Source organism: Dipodomys spectabilis, unplaced genomic scaffold (genome assembly GCF_019054845.1).
Source record: "Dipodomys spectabilis isolate Male_0828 unplaced genomic scaffold, ASM1905484v1 ptg000054l, whole genome shotgun sequence".
Taxonomy (NCBI): Eukaryota; Metazoa; Chordata; class Mammalia; order Rodentia; family Heteromyidae; genus Dipodomys; species Dipodomys spectabilis.
The window spans coordinates 1,648,908-1,670,205 of record NW_024870731.1 but is presented as its reverse complement, the minus strand read 5'-3'; the positions used below and the strand labels follow the sequence as shown (position 1 = coordinate 1,670,205).

General features: G+C 40.2%; 3 protein-coding genes across 6 annotated transcripts in view; 2 read left to right on the top strand and 1 right to left on the bottom strand.

The window, feature by feature from the left end:
- Nucleotides 1-1,859, top strand: part of Tasor (transcription activation suppressor) — a 60,638-nt gene extending 58,779 nt beyond the window's left edge. For 3 of the 4 annotated variants that reach the window (XM_042680023.1, XM_042680024.1, XM_042680022.1), the window contains one exon: nucleotides 862-1,859. In XM_042680023.1, coding sequence (XP_042535957.1) covers nucleotides 862-1,337 — 476 coding nt within the window. In that variant the 3' untranslated portion in view covers nucleotides 1,338-1,859. Of the gene's footprint in view, nucleotides 1-584 lie in introns of all 4 variants that reach the window. The other variant, XM_042680025.1, reaches the window with a different exon arrangement.
- Nucleotides 1,860-3,816: 1,957 nt separating this feature from the next.
- Nucleotides 3,817-8,378, bottom strand: Ccdc66 (coiled-coil domain containing 66; the record flags this gene model as incomplete). Its single annotated transcript, XM_042679771.1, is given in 5 exon segments — nucleotides 3,817-3,935; nucleotides 4,158-4,381; nucleotides 5,088-5,128; nucleotides 6,091-6,578; nucleotides 8,228-8,378. Coding segments are annotated over 5 exon segments (1,023 nt in total), but the record flags the coding sequence as incomplete, so codon positions are not given.
- Nucleotides 8,379-17,997: 9,619 nt separating this feature from the next.
- LOC122107901 (sperm motility kinase 4A-like) lies at nucleotides 17,998-19,762 on the top strand. Its single transcript, XM_042679770.1, has one exon. The coding sequence runs from the start codon at nucleotides 18,074-18,076 to the stop codon at nucleotides 19,760-19,762; it is 1,689 nt and encodes a 562-aa protein (XP_042535704.1). The 5' UTR covers nucleotides 17,998-18,073.
- The last annotated feature ends 1,536 nt before the right edge of the window (nucleotides 19,763-21,298 follow it).

The following is a 21,298-nucleotide window of genomic DNA, read 5'->3' as shown; positions in this document are numbered from 1 at the left end:
AGAATGGTTTTGTTAGTCACAGTGAAATACTTTGAAACCATTCACTCCAGTGTAAAAACAGGGGAAGTGTTTTGAGGCATTTGCCATTCTAAGACAGCATATACAAGATCTGCTCATCTATTATACTGTATTAAAGTTGTTAAAAAGTTGTGTGCATTTGTCTGTACTGTAGACTATGCATACTTTGAAAAGATACCTTTATCTTTGAAGGTATGTAAATTTTATTGACTGTTACTGTCAGTGAAGGGTTTCAATTAAGAAAAGTAGAAAGCCCAGATATAGGGATTCAGCTTTGGGGTACTAAATCTCCCTCTGTGTAGGAATCAATTTAATTACAAGACAGTACAGATCAGTCATCTCACAGAAAGATCAGTCATCTCACAGAAGAGCTGAAGAGATGGCCTCTGCTTTTGTTCCAGACTTTATGTAAAATGAAGGCTGTACTTAAAATTGTTTTTAAAAAGCAGAGATAATTAAACGAACATTCAATAGAGCTAACCAATTTACTAATTCAATAAAGCTACATGTCAAAACTTTTATTTTATATTTGTCTTATGAAATACTGAATTACCGTATAACTTTAGATGCTGTTTTGACATTAACCCCTTTGGAGCTGGGAGTTGGGATTTCCCAACATTAAACGTGAACACATTTCGCAGAAGCTTGTAGCATCGGATTATCTGGACATTCACATCTAGTGTGAGTGTTGTGACTAAGTGAACTTGTGGCAGAAGACCAAGCTTTAAGGGATTGTGGACTTGCAGATCCTGACGCATTATATTGTGTGAGTAGTGTATAATTTTAAAACTTAAACATACCGTGTATTTCAATAGAGGAGGACTTTTTGTTTTTTAAATGTAGCTCTTTTAGAAAACGATGAAAAGGACGAAGAGGATATGTCTCTGGATTCAGGGGATGAAATCTCACATATAGAAGTATTCAGCAGTTTTCATTCAGAAATATTGGCGAAAGAGACCAAAGGATCAAGTGGAACAGATCAAAAAAAGAATATTCAAATTGAATTGCAATCGTCTCTAGACGTGCAAAAAAGTTTATTAGAAGATAAGACTTACCAAATTGATTGTGAAGAGAGAGCTCCTATTCATATAGTATGCTCTGAAGGAGAGGACAGCAATTCAGAACAAGAGTCATATAGCCATTCTTGGGTTTATCATAATCAATTAAATGTGTCCCATCAGTTTAGTCATTTTAATGTTCTTACTCATCAGACATTTTTGGGGACACCATATGCCCTTTCATCAAATCAGTCTCAAGAAAATGAAAAATTTTATCTTCTTACAAAAAGCTTCACTAGAGAGAAATCTCCATTAAGTTAAGGGGAAAAAATGATTGTTTTTTTTTTAATAGGTTATTGTGAACTTTGTTTCTTAAAAGTGAATGAACAATTTATATTTCATTCTTTAAACAAAAGGTTCTTATCCTTTCTAAAATGTTTTCCCCTCATATTTAAATCATGATGACCTGTAACATCTGAAGCATCTAAAAACTGAAATAAATATATATTTTTTAACAAATTGTACTTGAATTATCTCATGTTGGCACTTTTTATGTTTTACATTTGTTACCTGTAGTTGCACTTCAAATTGAAGGCTGTCTTCTATGTAAAATTAGATATTAATAGAAATATAGTAAACAGCAATGGCTTTACTTTTATTTTTTCTCATGTCAGATTTTGCTGAAACAAATTGTCAACTATTTATTTTAGATAAAACCTTTGTATAGTGTTTACACAGGTATAAGCCATTGCTGTTAATATTTATAGGATTTTGGTTCTATATCTCAAGATGTATCTAACAATGCAATTTTATCCAGGTAATAAACTTATGTATATAATAATATCAAGCAGCATTATTTTCTGAAGTTTCTGGGGAATTAGGATTTTCAGAACTTCTGTGATTCTTGTTTTGAATTTTAATAATTAGCACCTGTTTTTGCCAAAGGCACAGGATAATTTGAAAACAGTTTTAAAACTGGGACTACATTTTAGATGTGGCTCTTAGTATAATTACCAGTTACTAAATTATAGTGCTGTACTAATAAATTCACAGATAAGAGTTACTGCTGGGGCTGGGAAGGTGGCTCAGTGGTAGAGCGCTTGCCTTGCATCCCTGAGGCCCTGGGTTCAATTCCTCAGCACCACATAAGCAAAAAGAAAAAAGCCGGAAGTGGCGCTGTGGTTCAAGTGGTAGAGCCCAGGCACAGAGTTCAGGCCCCACGATCAGACACTTCCCCCACCACCCCCCCCCAAAAAAAAAAAAGTTACTGCCTACAAATTGCTATCTGGTAGCTCATTAGAAACTGTAGTTTCTAAAATAAATGCTATAAAAAATAGCAATATTTGATATTTAGTAAAAGTGAAGAGTTAGTTATTTATTCTGGTGCCCATATTAGGGCTTGAACTCGGGGCCTTGTTCTCTCACTTGGCTTTTTCACTCAAGGTTGTCTCTGAACTGAAATCCTTACATCTTAGCTGTCTGTAAGGCATGAGCCACCAGCTCTTGGCTAAATTTTTAGTAATCCTATTACACCTCAAGAGTTCGTGAAAGACAACAGCTTAAACAGCAACTCCAGACTTTATGGTAAGTAGAAAGTATCTATAGGATTTTTAAATGACCAGACTGAAGCAACAGAAAAAAATTCACTAGGTTTTTTACAAATTTTATTTCATTTACAAAACGTCTTTTATTAACTTTTTTAAAAAATCACAGCATTTTATTACATATTGTGCATGTTTTACATGAGTTTTTAAAAAAGAAATCCAATTAGGCTATTAAAAAATAGTTGAGTAATGAGCACTGTTGAGAAGACAAAAATGACTTCCAACATTTAAAATGAAGAACTAAAACTCTTCTTGATTTGTAGCTAAAGACATGAAATTAGTTTCCAACTCCTTTTGCTTTTGAAGAAGTCCCTGAAAAAAAAAATGAAACATGCATTGTTTAGCTCTGCTAAAGTAAGCGTCGGCACTATATTGATGGGTATATGTACATCGTACTCCTTCCTCTATACTTTAGGAGTTAATTCATAGGTACATTTAAGGGTACTTCACAAAGTCTTTCAAATGAGTAAAACTGGAAGTAAAGTATGGAATGATTTCCTAGTTTTAGAAAGGGAAAGAATGAGTAACACATGACCAACTTCTTAAAATAAATGGTGTGGGGGGGGGGGGGAGCGGGAGATGTTAACACACTAGAATATGACTGGACTCTTAAAAAAAGTTTATTTAATAAAACCCAACTTGGAACTAAAGTCCAGTTATAAGCTTCAAAGGTGGCGGAAAGTTACTATAATCTTAAATAGTAGATATTAACCTGTTTAACGAGAGAGCATGGCCCTAATAATTGGTGTGTGAAAATGTCCAGTGAGCCTATTAAACCCAGTCATTTCATATTCAACTACATTCTTTGGGACAGACAACACTGTTTTAAGCTGACAACACATATATTTTGTCTTTGGTTTTAGGGCCTTATTGATCATGTTTGGATGTTTAAATGTACACATTTCCTAATAATAAAATTATCTCAGTATAATGATTGTCTCATGATTTCATACTAAAAAAAATTATGAGACAGGGTCTTTGAATTTGTGATCCTCCTTGCCTCTTAGGTGCTGCATGTATAACCATCACACCAAAAAATATTTGTAAAGATGGAAAGGAAATCCAAAGGAAGGCCCCTTTTATTTGAGATTAACTAGAGAAACAATTAGCCATGCAAATTTCCCTAATGTCACATCCACATGTAAAGAAAACACACATGTTTTTTTATTTTGTTTTTGTTTTTAATCTCATGCCTGTCATAGTTCTGAAAGTCCTTTAAGAATTGCTTGTTGTCGATCCCTGTTCTTTACCAAGTTAGGATTAACAAGTGGATCCCTGACAGAACTAAGAGCAAGTCGTTGCTCTTGGTTGCAATCTGAAACCAGACAAAATTTATAAAAGCCAAATATATTTCTAAATAGTTTGCTGTAAGATTCATTAGTAAATTTATTTCCTAGAAAGCTTCACATACATACTCTAAAAGTCTTAAAGATTTATAAAGTGCAGCTGAGATGCTTTGTAGAACTAGAGGTAGAAATTCTTTAGAAGTGAATTTAGGGTTGGGGGTTCCTAGATCTACAATATGTAGTTTACTTGCCATGATCAGTCGAAGGCCTAGACAAGGGTGCATCTGGATCCAGGTAATATATCTCATTTGTTCGAACATAAGGAATAAAATGGGATGGTTCAAACACTCCAGGTGTTTCACCATCTTCTGACACTGTTTCTCTTTTGAGGCTATTTTTTAGTGGTGAGTGTAAGCTATCCGTCTGAGTTTGTTGGGTTCTGTTTTTTATTGCTGGAACTGGTGATGACTGTAACCTTTAAAAAAAAAAAAAAGGCACAACAGACCAAAAAGCTTGAATAAGAAATTTTGTTTTTAAAATAAACATATCTGTTTAATTAATTACATCTCTAATAATTTGAAATGTAATTACACCTTTAGGAATATCATGTAAGGAAGCCTAAAGTCTAAAAGTTTCATATATGAAACAAGGCAAAAAAAGGGAGTTCACTGGAATTTTTACTAGCTACATGTATGTACTCAATACAAAGGGGGAATAAAATTGCTATTCTATCTGGGCTAACAAGTCTCATTTCTCCTTAGATAATTTTTCATAAATTAATGTCCTCACCACCTGAACTAAGCCCAATATGAGGCAACTCTAAACCAGCTGGCTTATGCACGCACAAAAGACAGATTAAGAAGTTAAAAAGTTACTATCTTTCCAATTACTTCTTCCTGATTCAATAAGCTAAGCATAATGCCTGTTTCACTGGTCATACATGAGATAAGTAAAAACTGTTTAGCTAAACCTGAAGATAGGAGAATGTCATCCATATGTTTTTCTTCATCCCAGTCCAGCCAAAACCTATCCCTTAAACTACTAACCTTCATCTGGTACCTACTCCTTTCACATTTTTATCTTCACCTTTATGCCTAACCTTAGTAGACATGGAGCATGTGTTCTGTACCTCTTCAGAATCAAACATAAAGTGAATATACCTATAAAAGTAATGCACATAACTTTCTTCACTGATTGAATTAATTTTCATAGGTTCTTTTTCCTAAAAGGATATGTATAGAGAAGAGTATATAGCATTTTCAAGTGAAACCACATACTTATGTTACTTGAATCTATTTCTAATGTTGGTGAGAAAGGTATTTTTTCACAGTCAAACAAAAAATTCCTTATCTTCCAACTGGTTACTTATATGGACTATAAACAAGGATTTTTTTGTTGTTATTGTTCATTGTATATGTATGTATCTGGCTATTTAGTGCAGTCTGGCTTTTTTTGTTTTCCTTTGGTCGGTTGTGGGGCCTGAATTCTGGGCCTGAGCACTGTCCCTCAGCTCTTCAGCTCAAGGCTAGAGCTCTACCACTTGAGCCACAGGGCCACTTCCGGCTTTTTCTGCTTATGTGGTGCTGAAGAATCGAACCCAGAGCCTCATACATGCAAGGCAAGCGCTCTACCACTGAGCCAACTTCCCAGCCCACTTTTGAGATTCTTTTAAGGGCCAAGTAGTAAATAAAATGTCAGCGTTTACAGCCATACATGGTGTCTTGCAGCATAAAGTCACTCACAAAAAGATTATTAAAACAAGTATGGTTGTATTCCTATAAGCCTTTGTTTACAAAAAACATAGCAGACTGAGTTGCTAATAGAATCTAGTTTGCTAACCCCTAACATAAAATTTTGGAACTCATTTAAACAAACAAGAACTCTATCAAACCAAAACATGCATGTCTATAGAAAATTGTGGAATTTCTTTTTTTTTTTTTGCCAGTCCTAGGGCTTGAACTCAGGGCCTAGGCACTGTCCCTGAGCTGCTTTTGCTGAAGGCTAGCACTCTACTACTTGAGACACAGCACCACTTGTGGCTTTTTCTGTGGTACTGAAGAATCAAACCCAGGGCTACATGCATGCTAGGCAAGCACTCTACCATCAAGCCACATTCCCAGCTGAGATTTGTGTTTTGAGTTTAGAGATTCATGCATGTTTAAAAATGAGAAAGAGGAGCTTTGCCTTGTTCATTAGATGCCACCTGGTTTTTGACTCTGCTTCTGGATAGGATGAATGAAAATCTGGTGAAGTGCCTCTATTTTGAGAAAGGTGTTCAGAATTATTTTTCTCTACCAATTGAAGCAGTTCCATCTGTCTTCTTACTTTTTTTTCTCCTCTCTGCTTTTGAAGCTGTTTAGGGTACTTTTCTGATGCTGGAACATACCTTTTGAGAGGCTTATTTCTATTCCAAGTCGGCCTTGTGGGACATTTCTTCATGAGTTTTGTTTATTTCTCTGTTATAGACTGTTTACATTGCTCATTAAACCAGCTATTTTCTTTTTCTAAGTTGCCTACTCTATCCTGATTTAGTTCTTGCTTGTCTTTCTTAGTGTTAAGCTGTCCATGAAATTCTACAGAACTCTGGGGAGAAGAACAAGGTGTATTTTCCCTTTCTCTCACTGATCCACAGTGTGATAATGTGTTAGTGAAATTTCTTGTAATTAAGTCATCTAAAAAAAAAGATGATGACTTTTTAAACAGACATATAAAAGTTTACCACTTCTATCATTTTTCTCAAATGTTAAACAATTTTATTAGTTACACTTTAAGACTTCTAATTTTAAAACTGAAACTACCCACCTCTCATTACTTGCCCCAGTGGCAACCAGTATGCTACTTTGTTTCTAGACATTCACTACTATAGATAATATCCCAGTAAATGGAGTTATATTGTTTTGTAAATGGCTTAAACACTTGCCATAACATTTAGTCAATGGCATGTATCAATTTCTTACTAAAGCGAATTCCACTATATAGTATATACAACTTTTTACTACCATATTCATTGAGGCTATGAATACACTGTCTTTGAGGCCTTACTTAATCTTTTTTCTTGTGCTAGTACTGAGGCTTGAAATCAGGGTTTTATGCCCCTGCTTGGACTTTTTGTTCAAAGATGGCACTCTATTACTTCAACAACATTTCCACTTTTAGTTTTTTGCTGGTTAACTGGAGATAAAAGAGTCCTGGGGACTTGTCTGCCCAGGCTGGCTTTGAACTACTGTATTCCAGTCTCAGCCTCCCAAATATTTAAGATTACAGGGCATGGGCCACCAAGGGGAGTGGGGAGGGGGAAAAAAACCCACTGACTTCCAACCCAAGACATTGCCTGATGATTTGAATTGAAAACCAGACATGAAAAGATGCTCATAAAATACAATTGGTGGGGAAATACAATTCAGAACCACTTAATATGCCCCCCATATAACAAGTGTTGGCAATCACAAGGAGAAATTAGAACCCTATTATATTGATGGCTGGATAACTGCTTTGGAGTCTGGACAGTTTGGAAGAATTATCACATGATCCAGAAATTCTGTTTTTCTTTTTTCACAAAATCTGTACATGAATGTTCAAAGCAACATTATTCACAATAGCCCAGGAGTACAAATAAACGTCCATCAAATCATGAAGAACAAAATGTATTATATATACAACAGAATACTATTCAGGAATAATGTACTTACTGCCATTATCCTAAAGCAGAGTAGCCAGACACAAAGGAACATTTTGATTCTAGTAACATGAAATGTGCAGAACAAGCAAACCAGAAAATGAAGAGACTCCCCTGCTAACTTAATGGGTTACTAGATCAGAGTGAGGGAAAAGTTCTATAATGATGGTGACTGCTCAATTATTAGGAATATACTGAAAAATGCTAACTATGCCCATGAAAGGGTAAGTTTTGGGTAGGAGCTGTAGCTCAATGGTAAACCATTTGCTAAACCTGTAAGGTCCTGGGCGGGGGTGAGGGTGGTAAATTTGTGACTCATATCTGAAATAAATCTAGTACAAAAAATTAAAAACCAAGAGATGCATTGGGGGCTCACTCATATATAATCATAGCTACTCAGGATGCCGTGATTCCTGGAAGATCACGGCTCAAAGGCAACTGGGGCAGAAAATTCTGTATAAGACTCCTTATCTCCAGTTAACAAGCAAAAGGCTATGGTGGTGAGTTCAAGCCAGTATCAGTGGAAAAAAAAAAGAATAGCTCATTTTATTTTCTCATAAATCACAAGTTTTACACTTGAAATGGAACTCAGTGCTAATGCTTTGGCATTAAGGAAATTTCAAATAAAAATTTCGATATGAATACCTGTTTGCACACCAGTATCTTTCTTGGGAGAAGTAGTAGAACTGATACATGTATTTATTTTGCTGCCAGCTTCATCAGAGTCATGTCTTGAGCTTGAAATCTTAGGGGACACCTTATCATCCACTTGCAATAGGAAAAAATATTTTTCAAATGATACACAGCATTATTAAGAGAAATTATGTGTAGGAGACTGGGATTGTAGCTTAGTGGTGGTACTTGCCTACCTTGCAAGACTAGGTCTGATTCAGTAGTGAAAAAAAAGTAAATACATACAGTAACTAAACACAGGACTTGACTCAGAATGAATGCTGCAATAAAAATTTCATTAAAAAGTTCTTGCATTCTTACCCATTACTGGATTTACAGAGATCACTCAGTAAGTGTTTTCTTTCTTTCTTTCTTTCTTTCTTTCTTTTTTTGCCGGTGGTGGGGCCTGAACTCTGGGCCTGGGCGCTGTCCCTCAGCTCTTCAGCTCAAGGCTAGCGCTCTACCACTTTGAGCCACAGCGCCACTTCCAGCTTTTTCTGCTTATGTGGTGCTGAGGAATGGAACCCAGGGCCTCATGCAAGCAAGGCAAGCGCTCTACCACTGAGCCACTTTCCCAGCCCCTCAGTAACTGCTTTCTTTGTACAAATGCATACAAATTTATTTTATCAGTGTCATGATTGCTATAGACAATATGTAAGAAAAACTTATGTGTAAAAAGATACTGAAAACTTACTTAACTCTATTTCTAAGATTATTTCCTAAAAGCACTCCTATTTACTAAAGTTAGATTAGCTGAAGAGCTGAAGTTCCTTAAAAATTTTTTATTGTGAAATAATGTTAGAAATAGACAAGTGGTTAAAATCATCTTCAAAAATTATGAAGTTCTGGTTAATCACTTACCATCAAGATTTTTCATCAATCTAGAAGTATCATGTCCTTTTTGAGCCAATGCTCAGATTCTCTGTTCTTGTTTCAGTCTTTGTGCTAACTCCTGTGCTCTCTGCATTTTTTTTTTTTTTTTTTTTTTTTTTGGGTCCGGACGTGGGGCCTGAACTCTGGGCCTGGGCGCTGTCCCTCAGCTCTTCAGCTCAAGGCTAGTGCTCTACCACTTGAGCCACAGCGCCTCTTCCGGCTTTTTTCTTTTTGCTTATGTGGTGCTGAGGAATCGAACCCAGGGCCTTGAGCATGCAAGGCAAGTGCTCTACCACTGAGCCACCTTCCCAGCCCTCTGCTTTTTTTGCTATAGCTCATTTGTCTTGAGAGTCATGATTTCCTAACAACATATTCATGTATATGGTTATTAAATTGACTACTCTCAGTATTTCCTAAGCTTTCCTGGATGTCAGGCACTTGTCTGGATCCTTGTGATTATCATAAATATTCAAAGAATACAGTATTTATGGACTTTACGTGCTATCACATAAACGTTGCAGCCTTAGATGACTTAAGTCAATGAAATGGGAACCTACACCACATGTCCCTTTACCAGCCAATATTCATTGAGTGCCAAGTGGGAAAAGATAAGAAACTATTGTATTGCTAAACTTTTAGTCTTTGGAAACTGAATGCCACTATATGATTGCTCTTTGTGAGTTGGCTCAATCATGGCACCTGACAACACTCTACTTCCTGTATCTAAATCATTTAATAGAAAAGCTCTCCTAGCTACTGAGATACTCTCTTTGAATTGGCTCTTATTTTAGCAAAAGGACTACTCATACAGCCACCGATTGTTTCATCAATCCCAACCATTTTGCAAAAGGAGCTTCTTTTTTCATTGGTAGATAAGGATAGAAATGCCCATCGTTTCTATACAGAATTACATTATAATCATGGTTTACAAATGAAGTCTACACACCTCTAATATGTAGGAGATAACAATCCACATATATGGATGACTAGCATTATGCTATAATTCATCTTGACCTCCTCCATTTGCACAAAGGCCAGTTAATACAGCATTTCAGAACTTTATCATGTGAAGAAATAAAACATTTTTAAGAGTCTCTCTTATTTTCCCAATTTTTTATTCAAAATTTTAATGCCTCCACTTGTATTTCATCACTTCAAAATACAACTTGTAGTGCTGGATGTGGCTCATGCCTATAATCCTACCTACTGAAAAAGCTGAACTCTTAGCATCTTGGTTCAAAGCCAGCCTGGGGAAGAAAGACTCCTCCTCCAATTAACCAGCAAAAAGCTGGAAATAGAGGTGTGGCTTAAGTGGTAGAGTGCGAGACTTAAGGCAAAAAGCCAAGACAGCAAGAGGCCCTGAGTTCAAGTGTCATAACTTCAAAGTTATTATTCCTCTGAAAACATATACTATTAATTCTAAAATGCTAACAGTTAAATGTAAATACCCATTTCCTTTTGTTTTTGCTTAAGGATATCCTCTTCATACTGTTTCTGCATCTTTTCTTGTTCCCGTGATAAGCGTTGCTCTTCTTCTTGTTCTTCCTTCCTTCTTTGTTCTGCTTCTAGTTGTTTTTTTCTGCGCTTTTCTTCTACCTGCGCAGTGATTGCTTTCTAGTCATAAATAATTCAGAACTCATTGTCACAAAAATCAGAGGAGCATTTGCTTTGGTGATGAAAATAAATCTGTTTTATCAGTACTTAAAATGACAAAATTGTAATTCATTTGGTTTATTTGTCCAGTGAAACGCTACATTGCTTTTTTGTTGTTGTTGTTTTTCCCCTTCAATTCCACCATGGCCATTAGAAGAACGGATAGAAAAATAACTGAATGAAACTTAGGGTATGGCTCAGTCATAGAGCACTTACCTATCATACACAATAAACTCTAGACTTGATCCCAAGCACAAGGGGGGAAAAAAGAAAAGCAACTGAAGAAATAATCTCAATACTTTAAAGACTGCTTGATAAATAACAGAGCCTCTAATTTTTTTTTAAAATAGGTGATACTGTCTTTGAATTGAGGGCTGTGTGATTTGCTTGGCAGGTACTCTACTGAGCCATGGCTCCAGACCTTTTTTTGTCCTGGTTATTTTGAGACAGGGTCTTACCATGATTGTCTTACTACTTTATGTTTCCCACAATAACTAGGATGACAAGTGCACATCACCATGCTCAGCCTCTTCCACTGAGATGGAATTTCACAACCTGATTTGTCTGTGGCCTAGGCTGGCTTTGAAATGTGATCCTTTTGATCTAAGCCTCCAAAATAGCTAGGATTGCAAGCATGAGCCACCATGTCCAACTAGATGTTCCAAATTAACTCTACCAAATTATTCATGCACCAAAGTGCTTAAAGAATTATGCAGTTTAGGGCTGGGAAGGTGGCCCAGTGGTAGAGCGCTTGTCTTGCATGCATGAGGCCATGCCATGTGCTCCCTCTGGGGGGAAATATGGCTCCTCTAATAAACCTTATACTAATCTTTCTCTTTTTACCCCAAATTAGCAGGCTTTTGGTCATGTGTGACAGAGCAGGGACAGAGTCTGGGTGAGTTGTAGCATCTCCTAGTGTGTATGGATTTTCCACCTCCCGCTGGTTACCTGCAAAATTCTATACACTGGTTACAGACCTAGTTCACACTGGCTTTTGCAGGCTGATGCCACTGGTTTAGGCAGCTGTGGCAACTTTGTTCTGTTTCCTGGGCATTTACCATGCACAGGAGCATACTGCATCTTGAGTCACTCTGGTTCCTTGATCTTAAAGAGAGTTGATCGGTGCACAGGGGAGAAAATGGAGAAACACAACCTTAGCCTTAGTTTACGAGCTGTGGTCAGAGGTGCAATATTTAACTTTTAGCATAGATGGACATAAGGAATGACATAAATCACAACCAACTTAATTAGCAACTTCATTTACCTTGCAAAGGAAACCATCTTTTCTAACTCCTTTTCCAAGGCCTTTTAAAACTGCCTGTTTTTCTTTGTTTTGTAGTCAGGTCTCAAAATTGGCAAACCAAAAACCCAACTCAGATTAAATCACAGCTTCCATTGACAACGGATTTTCTTTTTAGCAAGCAGAATACTTGGTAATCTTGAAATCATAACTGTTTACATATAGACAGACAGACAGATGTGTTTGTGCACAGATCATATTGCTGAAAGACCACAAATAAGTTCGGCAGTAAGGAAATTTTAAGGAAAACATCTGTCATCTGTTTACTGGAGGATACGTGTTAGAGCCTGCTCCAAGACAATGTAACATTATCAGCACAGACCAAGAGGTCAGAGGGCCTGACGGGTTAACCCCCCAACTCTAGTGGGAAGCAATTTAGTGCAAGATTCACCCTGGAATCGCCAACCAATCACATAACCCCACACAACCAATGCTGTAATGGCCCCTCCCTCTGGTTCATGTTCCCTATAAAAACCCTGCTGGGCAAGGGGTCCTGGGTTCACATTTCTGGCCTGCTGCCTCAGGCTTGAGGTCTAATAAACTACTCTCCCATATTTACATCAGTGAGGGCCCCCTAGTGGTCTTTGGCGAGGGGGGGGAGGGTCTACGGCCTGGTACTACAGAGCATGCTTAGATTTTAAAATCAGCCATTTAAAGTTTTTGAAATTTTAGCAGTATTACTTTGCCTAATTATGATGGAACCTTTTAGTAAACAGGAGACAAGACATGAAGAGACTTGCAGCCTGGCATGAGGGTGCCTGGGCTGACCATGTTGGCAGGGAGGGTCACAGAATCAAGTCAAGTCAAAAATCGAGTTGGTACAAAACAGCAACTAAGCTACCACAATGCCAAGATGGCACATCCACCACATGGTCAATGCTAGAGAGAAGATTTAACAGAATTTAATAATCCCCATGCTTAATAAGAACCAAAAACCTTTTAGCTAAGCTTTTTTTCTTTAAAACAATATAATTCTTTTACACTTTTGGTAATACCCAAACTTGTTGACCTTTTGGGGGGAGTTTAAACTTAAACTCATCCATTTTTTTTTTTATATCAACCAGTATAAACGAATGATTGCTGGGCGACATTCTTCCAGGGCTTTTCCAAGGCATTTAGTATTTCCAATACTTGTATTGAAGAGTACTGGGTGGGGATTCCCTGGAGCCCAAATTTGTCCTGATTATCAAGAGCATTTTACCTATCAATTGACCTTTTGAATACCTTTATTTGGAAGAAGGGAGAGTAACCAGAAGCTAATTATAGCCCTTAACAGAGTTTAAGGGGAGGGGAGGGAGGGAGAGAGTTTTGCCTGCTCCAGAGCTCACAGAAGTGCAGTTTTAAATTTGGGACCAAATTTGACTCTGATGAGGGCTCAGCAGCCCACCAAAGCCTTAATCCTCTGACAGGGGGCTCAGTAACTCACCAAGGCCTATGCAATCTTTTTTTTTTTTTTTCCCCTTTCATTAAAAAATATTTTAATTATCTTTAAGTAATTGTACAAAGGAGTTGCCATTCATTGAAGCAGTTTATGAATACAGTGAACCTTGATCAAGGTTACCCTTTTCAACGTTCTCATCAGCCCCTCCGTACCCAGCCCTTCCCTTATCTTAACTTTAGGTTATATAATACATTTTTTGACATTTAGCAAAGCAGTTTATATGTACAATGCATCTCAATCTCTGTCATCACATCAAAATCTTCACCCTGCGTTCAGGCACAGGGTGCCTTCCCTCATATTTTTCAATGCTGTTGTATATACTAGAGATTCTTGCCCAAATTCCTTCCCCTTCCCCTCTTAATTCTTCTAGCCTCTCACCGGAATTCCACGGTCTGTGCTCTCCTTGGAGTCTTTCAGACTTCAATTATTTCATTTCTAACTCCTTAGGTACCACCCAAAGTGTTCACTTGCGAAGTCATTTGTAACCCCTTCCTTACCACCCAGTGTGTTTACTTGTAGAGGTATAAGCAACATTCTAGCTACCACAAATGAGAGAAACTCTGCAACCTATGTTTCCTTGAGTCCGGCTTACTTCACTTAATATATTTTTCCCCAAGGCTTTCCATATTCTTACAAAAGATGCAATAACACTCTTTCTGATGGAAGCATAGAATTCCATTGTGAATATACCACATTTTCTTGACGCGTTCATCCACGGAGGGGCATTTGGGTTGGTTGACTCCGTCTTGGCTATGGTAAATAATGCTGCAAGGCTGCACTAAAGCTACCTTCACAACCATGTTCATTAAAACTAAGGAAACTTCAAGTAAACCCATGAACCCTCAGTGGAAACAACCACATCTATGAAAAATGTAAAATAACAAATACAAATGAATCTTTGGAAAGATTCATAAGCAGAAGCCAATAGAAAAATAAATGCTAATATAGGAAGTGTTCATGGGTTAAGAATACTGAAGAAGTTTTTTAATTTATTGACTATATAACTAGAAGACTACTCTAGAAGGAGTATTTTATTATCGCTCCACTTAAAATGAATGAAAACAGGAAGGGATGCTCTCTCTCTCTCTCCCTCTCCATCTCCCTCCCTGTTTTTCTCTTTGTGTGTGTGTGTCTCTCTGTGTTTAGGTGTAGGTTGTGTTTGTGTATGAGTTTGTGGGTGTGTTGAATAAATGAATAAATAAAATGAGGGGGTCAAGTATGAGTGGATAAAGGGGAAAGTTGAGCAAAAAGAAGAATGAGAGAATGAGAGAGCAAGAAAGAGATCAAAGCATTATGTCTTATGCAAATGAAAACACTGCAGAAAGCCTTCTTCATTAGCTGAGGAGAAGGAACAACCACTCACAGTGGTTCTCAAGCAGGATGAATGGACACAGGGAGAGCTACCACCTAACTGCAAATGCACCACAGGGGCCCAGTGCCAGTGGCTCCAGCCTAAAATCTGACCAACTCAGGAGGCTGAGATCTGAGAATCTCAGTTCAAAGCCAGGCTGACAGGCATAAGACTCTTCTCTCCAATTACCTCCCCAAAAGCGGGGAGTAAATCTGTGGCTCACATACTAGAGTGCTAATGCTAATCAAGGACAAAGGCTCAAAGGCAGCTCCTAGACTCTGAGATCAAGCTCCAGATCTGGCACACACCTCAACACAACAAACTACATCTCCCAAACTCAACTCTCCTGTCTACTTAAGTAAGGGCCCTACTGAAGATAGATGAGCAATAGCCAGTCAGAACCACACAGGATTAAGACACTGCTTCTATTCCAAGCCCCATTCCTAGAAGCTATTCTATCTAAGGACCCTCCTCCACATAGGAGAGCTGAAGACTGAGCCACACCCTCTCACCAGAGCCCTTCTTCTCCCTGTGCTCTCGTCCCTCTCAGTCCATCATAATGCATCATAATCACAGTGGAGATTATCTCAACATGAGAGCAGCTAGCTGTTCAGGTAGCCGCAGCTGGACTTCCCTTGGCTAGCAGGAGATGATTCTTTTCAGTTAACTGACATTCTGAGACCCCTTGGACAGAGCGAGAAGAACCACAGAGGGCTGCAGTCATGTGTCTTTGCACTCAAAGTGCTCATTTTTAAGGCAGTGCCAGCCTCTTGCCCTGCGTTTGTCACAGGGAATGTGGACCCCAGGATTCAAAAAAAAAAAAAAAGCACGTTAGGGTTAGGACTGTGCAGGGGCTGGTTCAAGGATTGTCTCACATGTTGAAGGCCCTGGGTTTCATCCTTTTGAATGAAGCCATAAGCTGCCAACTGCATGCAATGCAATGGGTGTCTCAAAGTACTACTCTTTAGGGATTGGGGTTGCATGAGTTGCTTTATTATGTAGAAAATGAAGAGGCCTACTTTGCATAAACATCCATAACTGTACCTTTCCCAGAGTTCTTCCTTCAGACCTCTAAGAAATACTTGTAAGAAAGTAGAACCCAGCTGTTCAGGGCAGAACTGTAGGTAGAAATAAATTCCGCAGTGTTTGTGCCACTTCTGGGGGACCCAGATGCTGGAACAACTACTGTGGACAAGATTTTGGGTTTGATCATTAGTATGTTCGGGGCTGAATAGATTGACCTACATCTCTCTGGCTTCCCTTGTTTTTGATGAGAAAATTAATGGTAAGCTTCTAGGAAATCCTGAAGGGTATCTTTGCCTCAGCTAGATACAGCACAGTTCACAATGAATCTGCTTATATATTCTAAATATCATATCAGACACGTGTTTGACATCCATCCAAACAGAATGAAAAAATACTGTGTTTAGAGTAGCCCTCATGTGATCATTCGACTTCAAGATAATGTCAATATTAAAGCAGAAGCAACAAGAATATTGAGGAATAAGAGAGGTGTGAGTTTTGATGAAGTGTTTGAGCTTAAGCTGACCTTATAAACAGTGAGTCATGCCATATCTGTGCTGGTGGTCATCATTTGTTCTTTTTCTTTTAAATTTTCCTGTAAAGGAGATACACAGAGAGGGTGCAGTTACCTAAGTTAGATAATGAGTACATTTCTTACTGAACAGTGTTGTGCTGGTAGTTTTTGAAAGGGATTTGCTTCTGTAGCAGGCAGCAGCCAGAACCTTCATCTTATTTGTCACTTGCCACCTTGGCTGGGATGAGAGGCATGCACCCTGATGCCAACCTGCTCCCTTGTCATGGGCTCTCATGGACTATTTGGCCTACGCTGGCTTCCAACTGCAATCTTCCCACTTCCAACCCCACACGTAACTAGGATTACGGATATGAGCACTCTAGGAGTCTTGATATCGGCACTCTCCCTAGACTGCCATCGGTTGAAATATTAAATATCAATCTACATAACCACCTAAGAAAACTTAGAGTAGACTCTTACTGAACAGAACCTAAGTTCTGTTTAACATAAGTGTGTTGTAAGCATATGGCTACTGTAAGGCCTGTAATCCTAGCTAAGCAGGAGGCTGCCATATGAGGATGCTAATGCAAAGGCAACATGGGCTGGAAAATTCCCTGAGACTATTATCTCCCATGAAGCACCAAGAAGATAGAAGTGGGACTGTGGCTCAGCTGATAGAGCACCAGCTTTGAGTATCAAAGCTCAGGGACAGGGGCTGGGAATGTGCTTAGTGCTAGAGTGCTTGCCTGGGTTCAATTCCTCAGTAACACAGAAAGAGAAAAAGCGGGAAGTAGGTCTGTGGCTCAAGTGGTAGAGTGCTAACCTTGAGCAAAAAGAAGTTCAAGGACAGTGCCCAGGCCCAGAGTTCAAGGCCCAGGGCTGGCACTAAAATGAAAACAATAATGAAATCAATCCAAGTCAAAATGCTAAAGGACAGTGCCCAGGCCCTGACTGCAAGGCCAGTCCAGGCATGCTCATCTAAGAAGCGTCCTGAAGGCCAGGAACTGAGATGGGCACAGGGGGCGACACCCACATGGGCAGAGACGCTTGGCAGCTCTGACATCACAGACACCTTCGTGAGGTCACAATAACCCTGGCTATATATATATCGCGTGCTGACTGGTGGACTCTTGTAGGTAGTTGGAGGGGTGGAGTTCAGGTGGTTGGTGGCTGGTGAGTGATTGATTTTCGGGATTTGGTTTATTGATTTGGCTTTGACTTTCGGTGTTTGGATTTGGATTGCGATTTGACTTTGACTCTCTCGGACTTGGTTTCTCTTTTGCCTCTTTTACTTTTTCCTATCTTACTTCTTTCTTCCTTTTTCTTGACTTTTTCCTCTACTTTTCTTTTCTTTTTCTCACTTTTCTTCTTTTACTCTTCTCTTTCACTTTTCCTTTTTCTTTTCTTGCTCTACTTTTTTCTTATACTTTTTTACTAGATAGCATTTTAGATAGCATTTTAGCATATTGTTCATTTATTATTCTTTCTATATTTACTTATATTGTTAGATAGATAGTTTGTTAGGTAGTTACATTTTATTACTCGTTTATTATACTTATTCATATTTTACTTACATTTTATTCCTTTATTATACATTTATACATTTTATTTCATTGTTTGATTCTATTTTCTCCCTAGACAGCATCGCTAGGGTGCTGTGTAGGATGAGTAGTGAGAGTAGAGAGGAGAGGTCCCGGCAGGGCCTTGAGGCCAGTTCCTCACACGAGGAGCTCCTCAGGGCTCACTACCGGGTGCTGAGAACCATCGGCGAGGGGGGCTTTGCCTCAGTCTATCTGGCCAAGCACCTGCCTACAGACAGCCTGGTCGCCGTGAAAACGATCAGCAAGGAGAACTGCCCATCTGTTGACACAGAACTGGACATCTTAAAGTCTGTGGAGCACCCTAACATCATCAAACTGTACCAGGTGGTGGAGGCAGAGCAGCGGGTGAACTTGGTGATGGAGTACCTCGAGGAAGGAGACCTAGCAGACTATGTGTACAAGGTGGTCAGACTGAGGGAGGAGGAGGCCAGGCTTCTGTTTAGGCAGATCGTGAGGGCGGTCAATTATTGCCACGACCACGGCATCGTTCACCGCGACATTAAAGCAGAAAACATCCTGCTGGACAGCCAGGGCACAGCTAAGCTATGCGACTTTGGTCTCAGTATGCGGTTCCAGCCCCAGCAGGAGCTGGACGGGTGGTGCGGGACAATGGCTTATTGCCCCCCCGAAATGATTAAGCAGCAGAAATACCAGGGTCCCAAGGTGGACGTCTGGAGTTTGGGGATACTACTCTACTTCATGGTCATGGGCGACATCCCTTTTGATGACAGGTCCTGGCGCGTCCTAAAACAGCAAGTGTTAGCGGGCAGGTGTCTAATATTCAAAAGCTTTTCCACCGAACTGCAACATATCTTAAGGTATCTGATGACACCTGACCCTCAAAAGAGACCTGCTGTGAGGCAAGTGTTGTGCCACCCTTGGTTAAAGGCAACACAGGCACGCTCACCACGCCCCAGCCAGAGTGCCCTGGCCGAGCCAGATCCGGCCATTCTAAACGTCATGGCCTATTTCCTGGGTTTTGACCCAGACCAGGTTGGGGCAGCCCTGTCTGCCTCCATGGCAACCTATAAAATCTTAAAGCAGCAGCAAGACCAGGGCCAAGACCTGACGGGCCTGGTGAGGCATGCACTGCCTGCGCCTCCGCCTTGCCCCTCCCCCGTATGCAGGACCGGCCAGGCTCTACACTTGAAGCAAGCCAGTGCTCCCTTGGGCCACCGGGCTGTAGGCCTGCCTGCTGAGCAGCAGCAGGGGAGTGGTGGCAGGAAAGGCAGGAGATCCGTGTGCCTACCCTGCCTCCCTTGGAGACCCCATATTTCCAACACAGAGGGCAAGACTGTGAGCAGCAAGGCTGCCCTGGTACCAGCAGCTGCAGCAGCAGCAGCAGCCGAAGTAGCACTCCCCATGGCCAAACACAATGAAATGACCAGCTCGGCCCCTGAGCAGGAGAGGCAGGCAGGCAGCAGACCCCACTCTCTTCCCCCTGTAGTATATAACTCATGGGTACATTACAGAAAGAGGAGGAGGAAGATAAGATCTGTTGCCCCATGTCCAAAAACATGTGATCCCAGCGGGAAGGACCAAGCTGGGGAGGAGGAGAGCAGCAAGCTGCCCCCAAGTCCTGCACCTGCCAAAACTTCCCTACCATCCGCTCAACCCACAACATCCACAACAAATGAGCGACTCAGGGGCTGGAGGCGCTGGAAGAAGAACATCACCAGCTGCTTTCGAAATTTATGTTGTTGCTGCTGCAGCAGGCCTAGAGTCCTTCCTACACACACTGATTCCTCCTGACAGCCTGGAAAAAAGTAGGTGGCCACTGAGCTGTGCTCTGTGTTTATCTATACTTCAAGGAAGTCCTTTTTTTTTTTGTTTAGCTCATCCCCTCTGATCTATGGTTTCCTGGGTGAAAGGGAAGTGTGGAGAAACAAACAGAAAAGGGGAGAGGGAGAGGGAGCTAAAGGGATAGACTTTCAGAAAGAGATTGTGACTTGTCAGGTGTTGTCCTGTACAATTCAGTCCTGAGTTCCCTTTCTTCCTTCAGCTCCAATGGAAAGGCTGAAAACACATCGCTGTGGTGCTCACCTGGAACACGTGCCATTCTGCCTGAACATGCCTGGAGACAACGGTTCCTTCCTCTGCTGCGACCTCCAACAAGCTCCACAGACTTAAGTTTTTCGTATTGGAAATGATACTTAATATGCTTTCTATATTTTTTTGCTTCTCACCAAACTTATTAAATTGATTTTCTCAAAATTTGATCATATAGGTTCTGAGTACTCTTCATTTCTGCATTGGGTACTGATGTTTGGTGGGAGTTCAAGAATGTGACAGTGACACTAATTTGTGCATCTTGTCTGTACTCCGAGCTATTCAGAGGCCAGAGGCCTTGGAGGATTGATGCCCAAAGAGAAACAGCACACACACAAGTCCTTTCTCCAATACTGCCCACACACAGGAGGGATTGAGGGAGGAACTCCAGCAGTACATGTTTGAACCTATTAAGCACAGCTAACTGCAAGGTCCTGAGTTCTAAACACTAAGAAAAGGACAAGGTGACTCCATGAGTAGCAACCAATTAACAGTGTATCTCAAAGACCTGAGATGCTTTCAGATCAGAAATGAAGCCTTGAACTCTTCTCCTAGTTTAGGGGTGATGTGCTCTCTTTGGGTTTTCTTTTGCACAAGTCCTAGAGCTGACATTCAGGGCCTGCACGCTCTCCTTGAGCTTTTTGTTTGCTTTGTACCAAATCCCTTTATTTGACGAAATGGTACAAGTTGAAAGAACTTAGGAGGTTTTGTAAAATGTATAGAAAAGGTAATAATAATCGCCAACATGCATGCACTGCCTTTGTGACCGGAAGTCATGTGTGGCTTGGGGGTCAGCTCAAGGCTTCTCTCTCATCACTTTCTCCCAGAGGGAGCTTGTCAAAGAGACATTCTGCCATGCCAGATCGGGGCTTCCTCCTGTGCAAGTTGTTGACATGGTCACCAACATGGTTCTTTGATGGACGTCACCTGCTCACTCAGGTAATGAGTCTCAATGAAGACCCACAAGTGGGGATCATTTTTGTCAGTGGCCAGTTCGTGCAGTTCCAGCAGTGACTGATTCACACTCTCTCCCAGTGAGGTGCACACTCCGTCAATTTCAGCCCGCTTTCCCCGACATCACACTCTGGTTTCTAGATCTCCTACAGGAAGATGCGGCCACCTCTCTGGTTCTGCAGCTTCATCCGTTTCTCTGCATGTTCTCTCTCTCATGAGACTAGCAAAAAAGTACTTGGCAAAGTTCTTCAGAGCCACACTTGGCAAAGTTCTTCAGAGCCACAC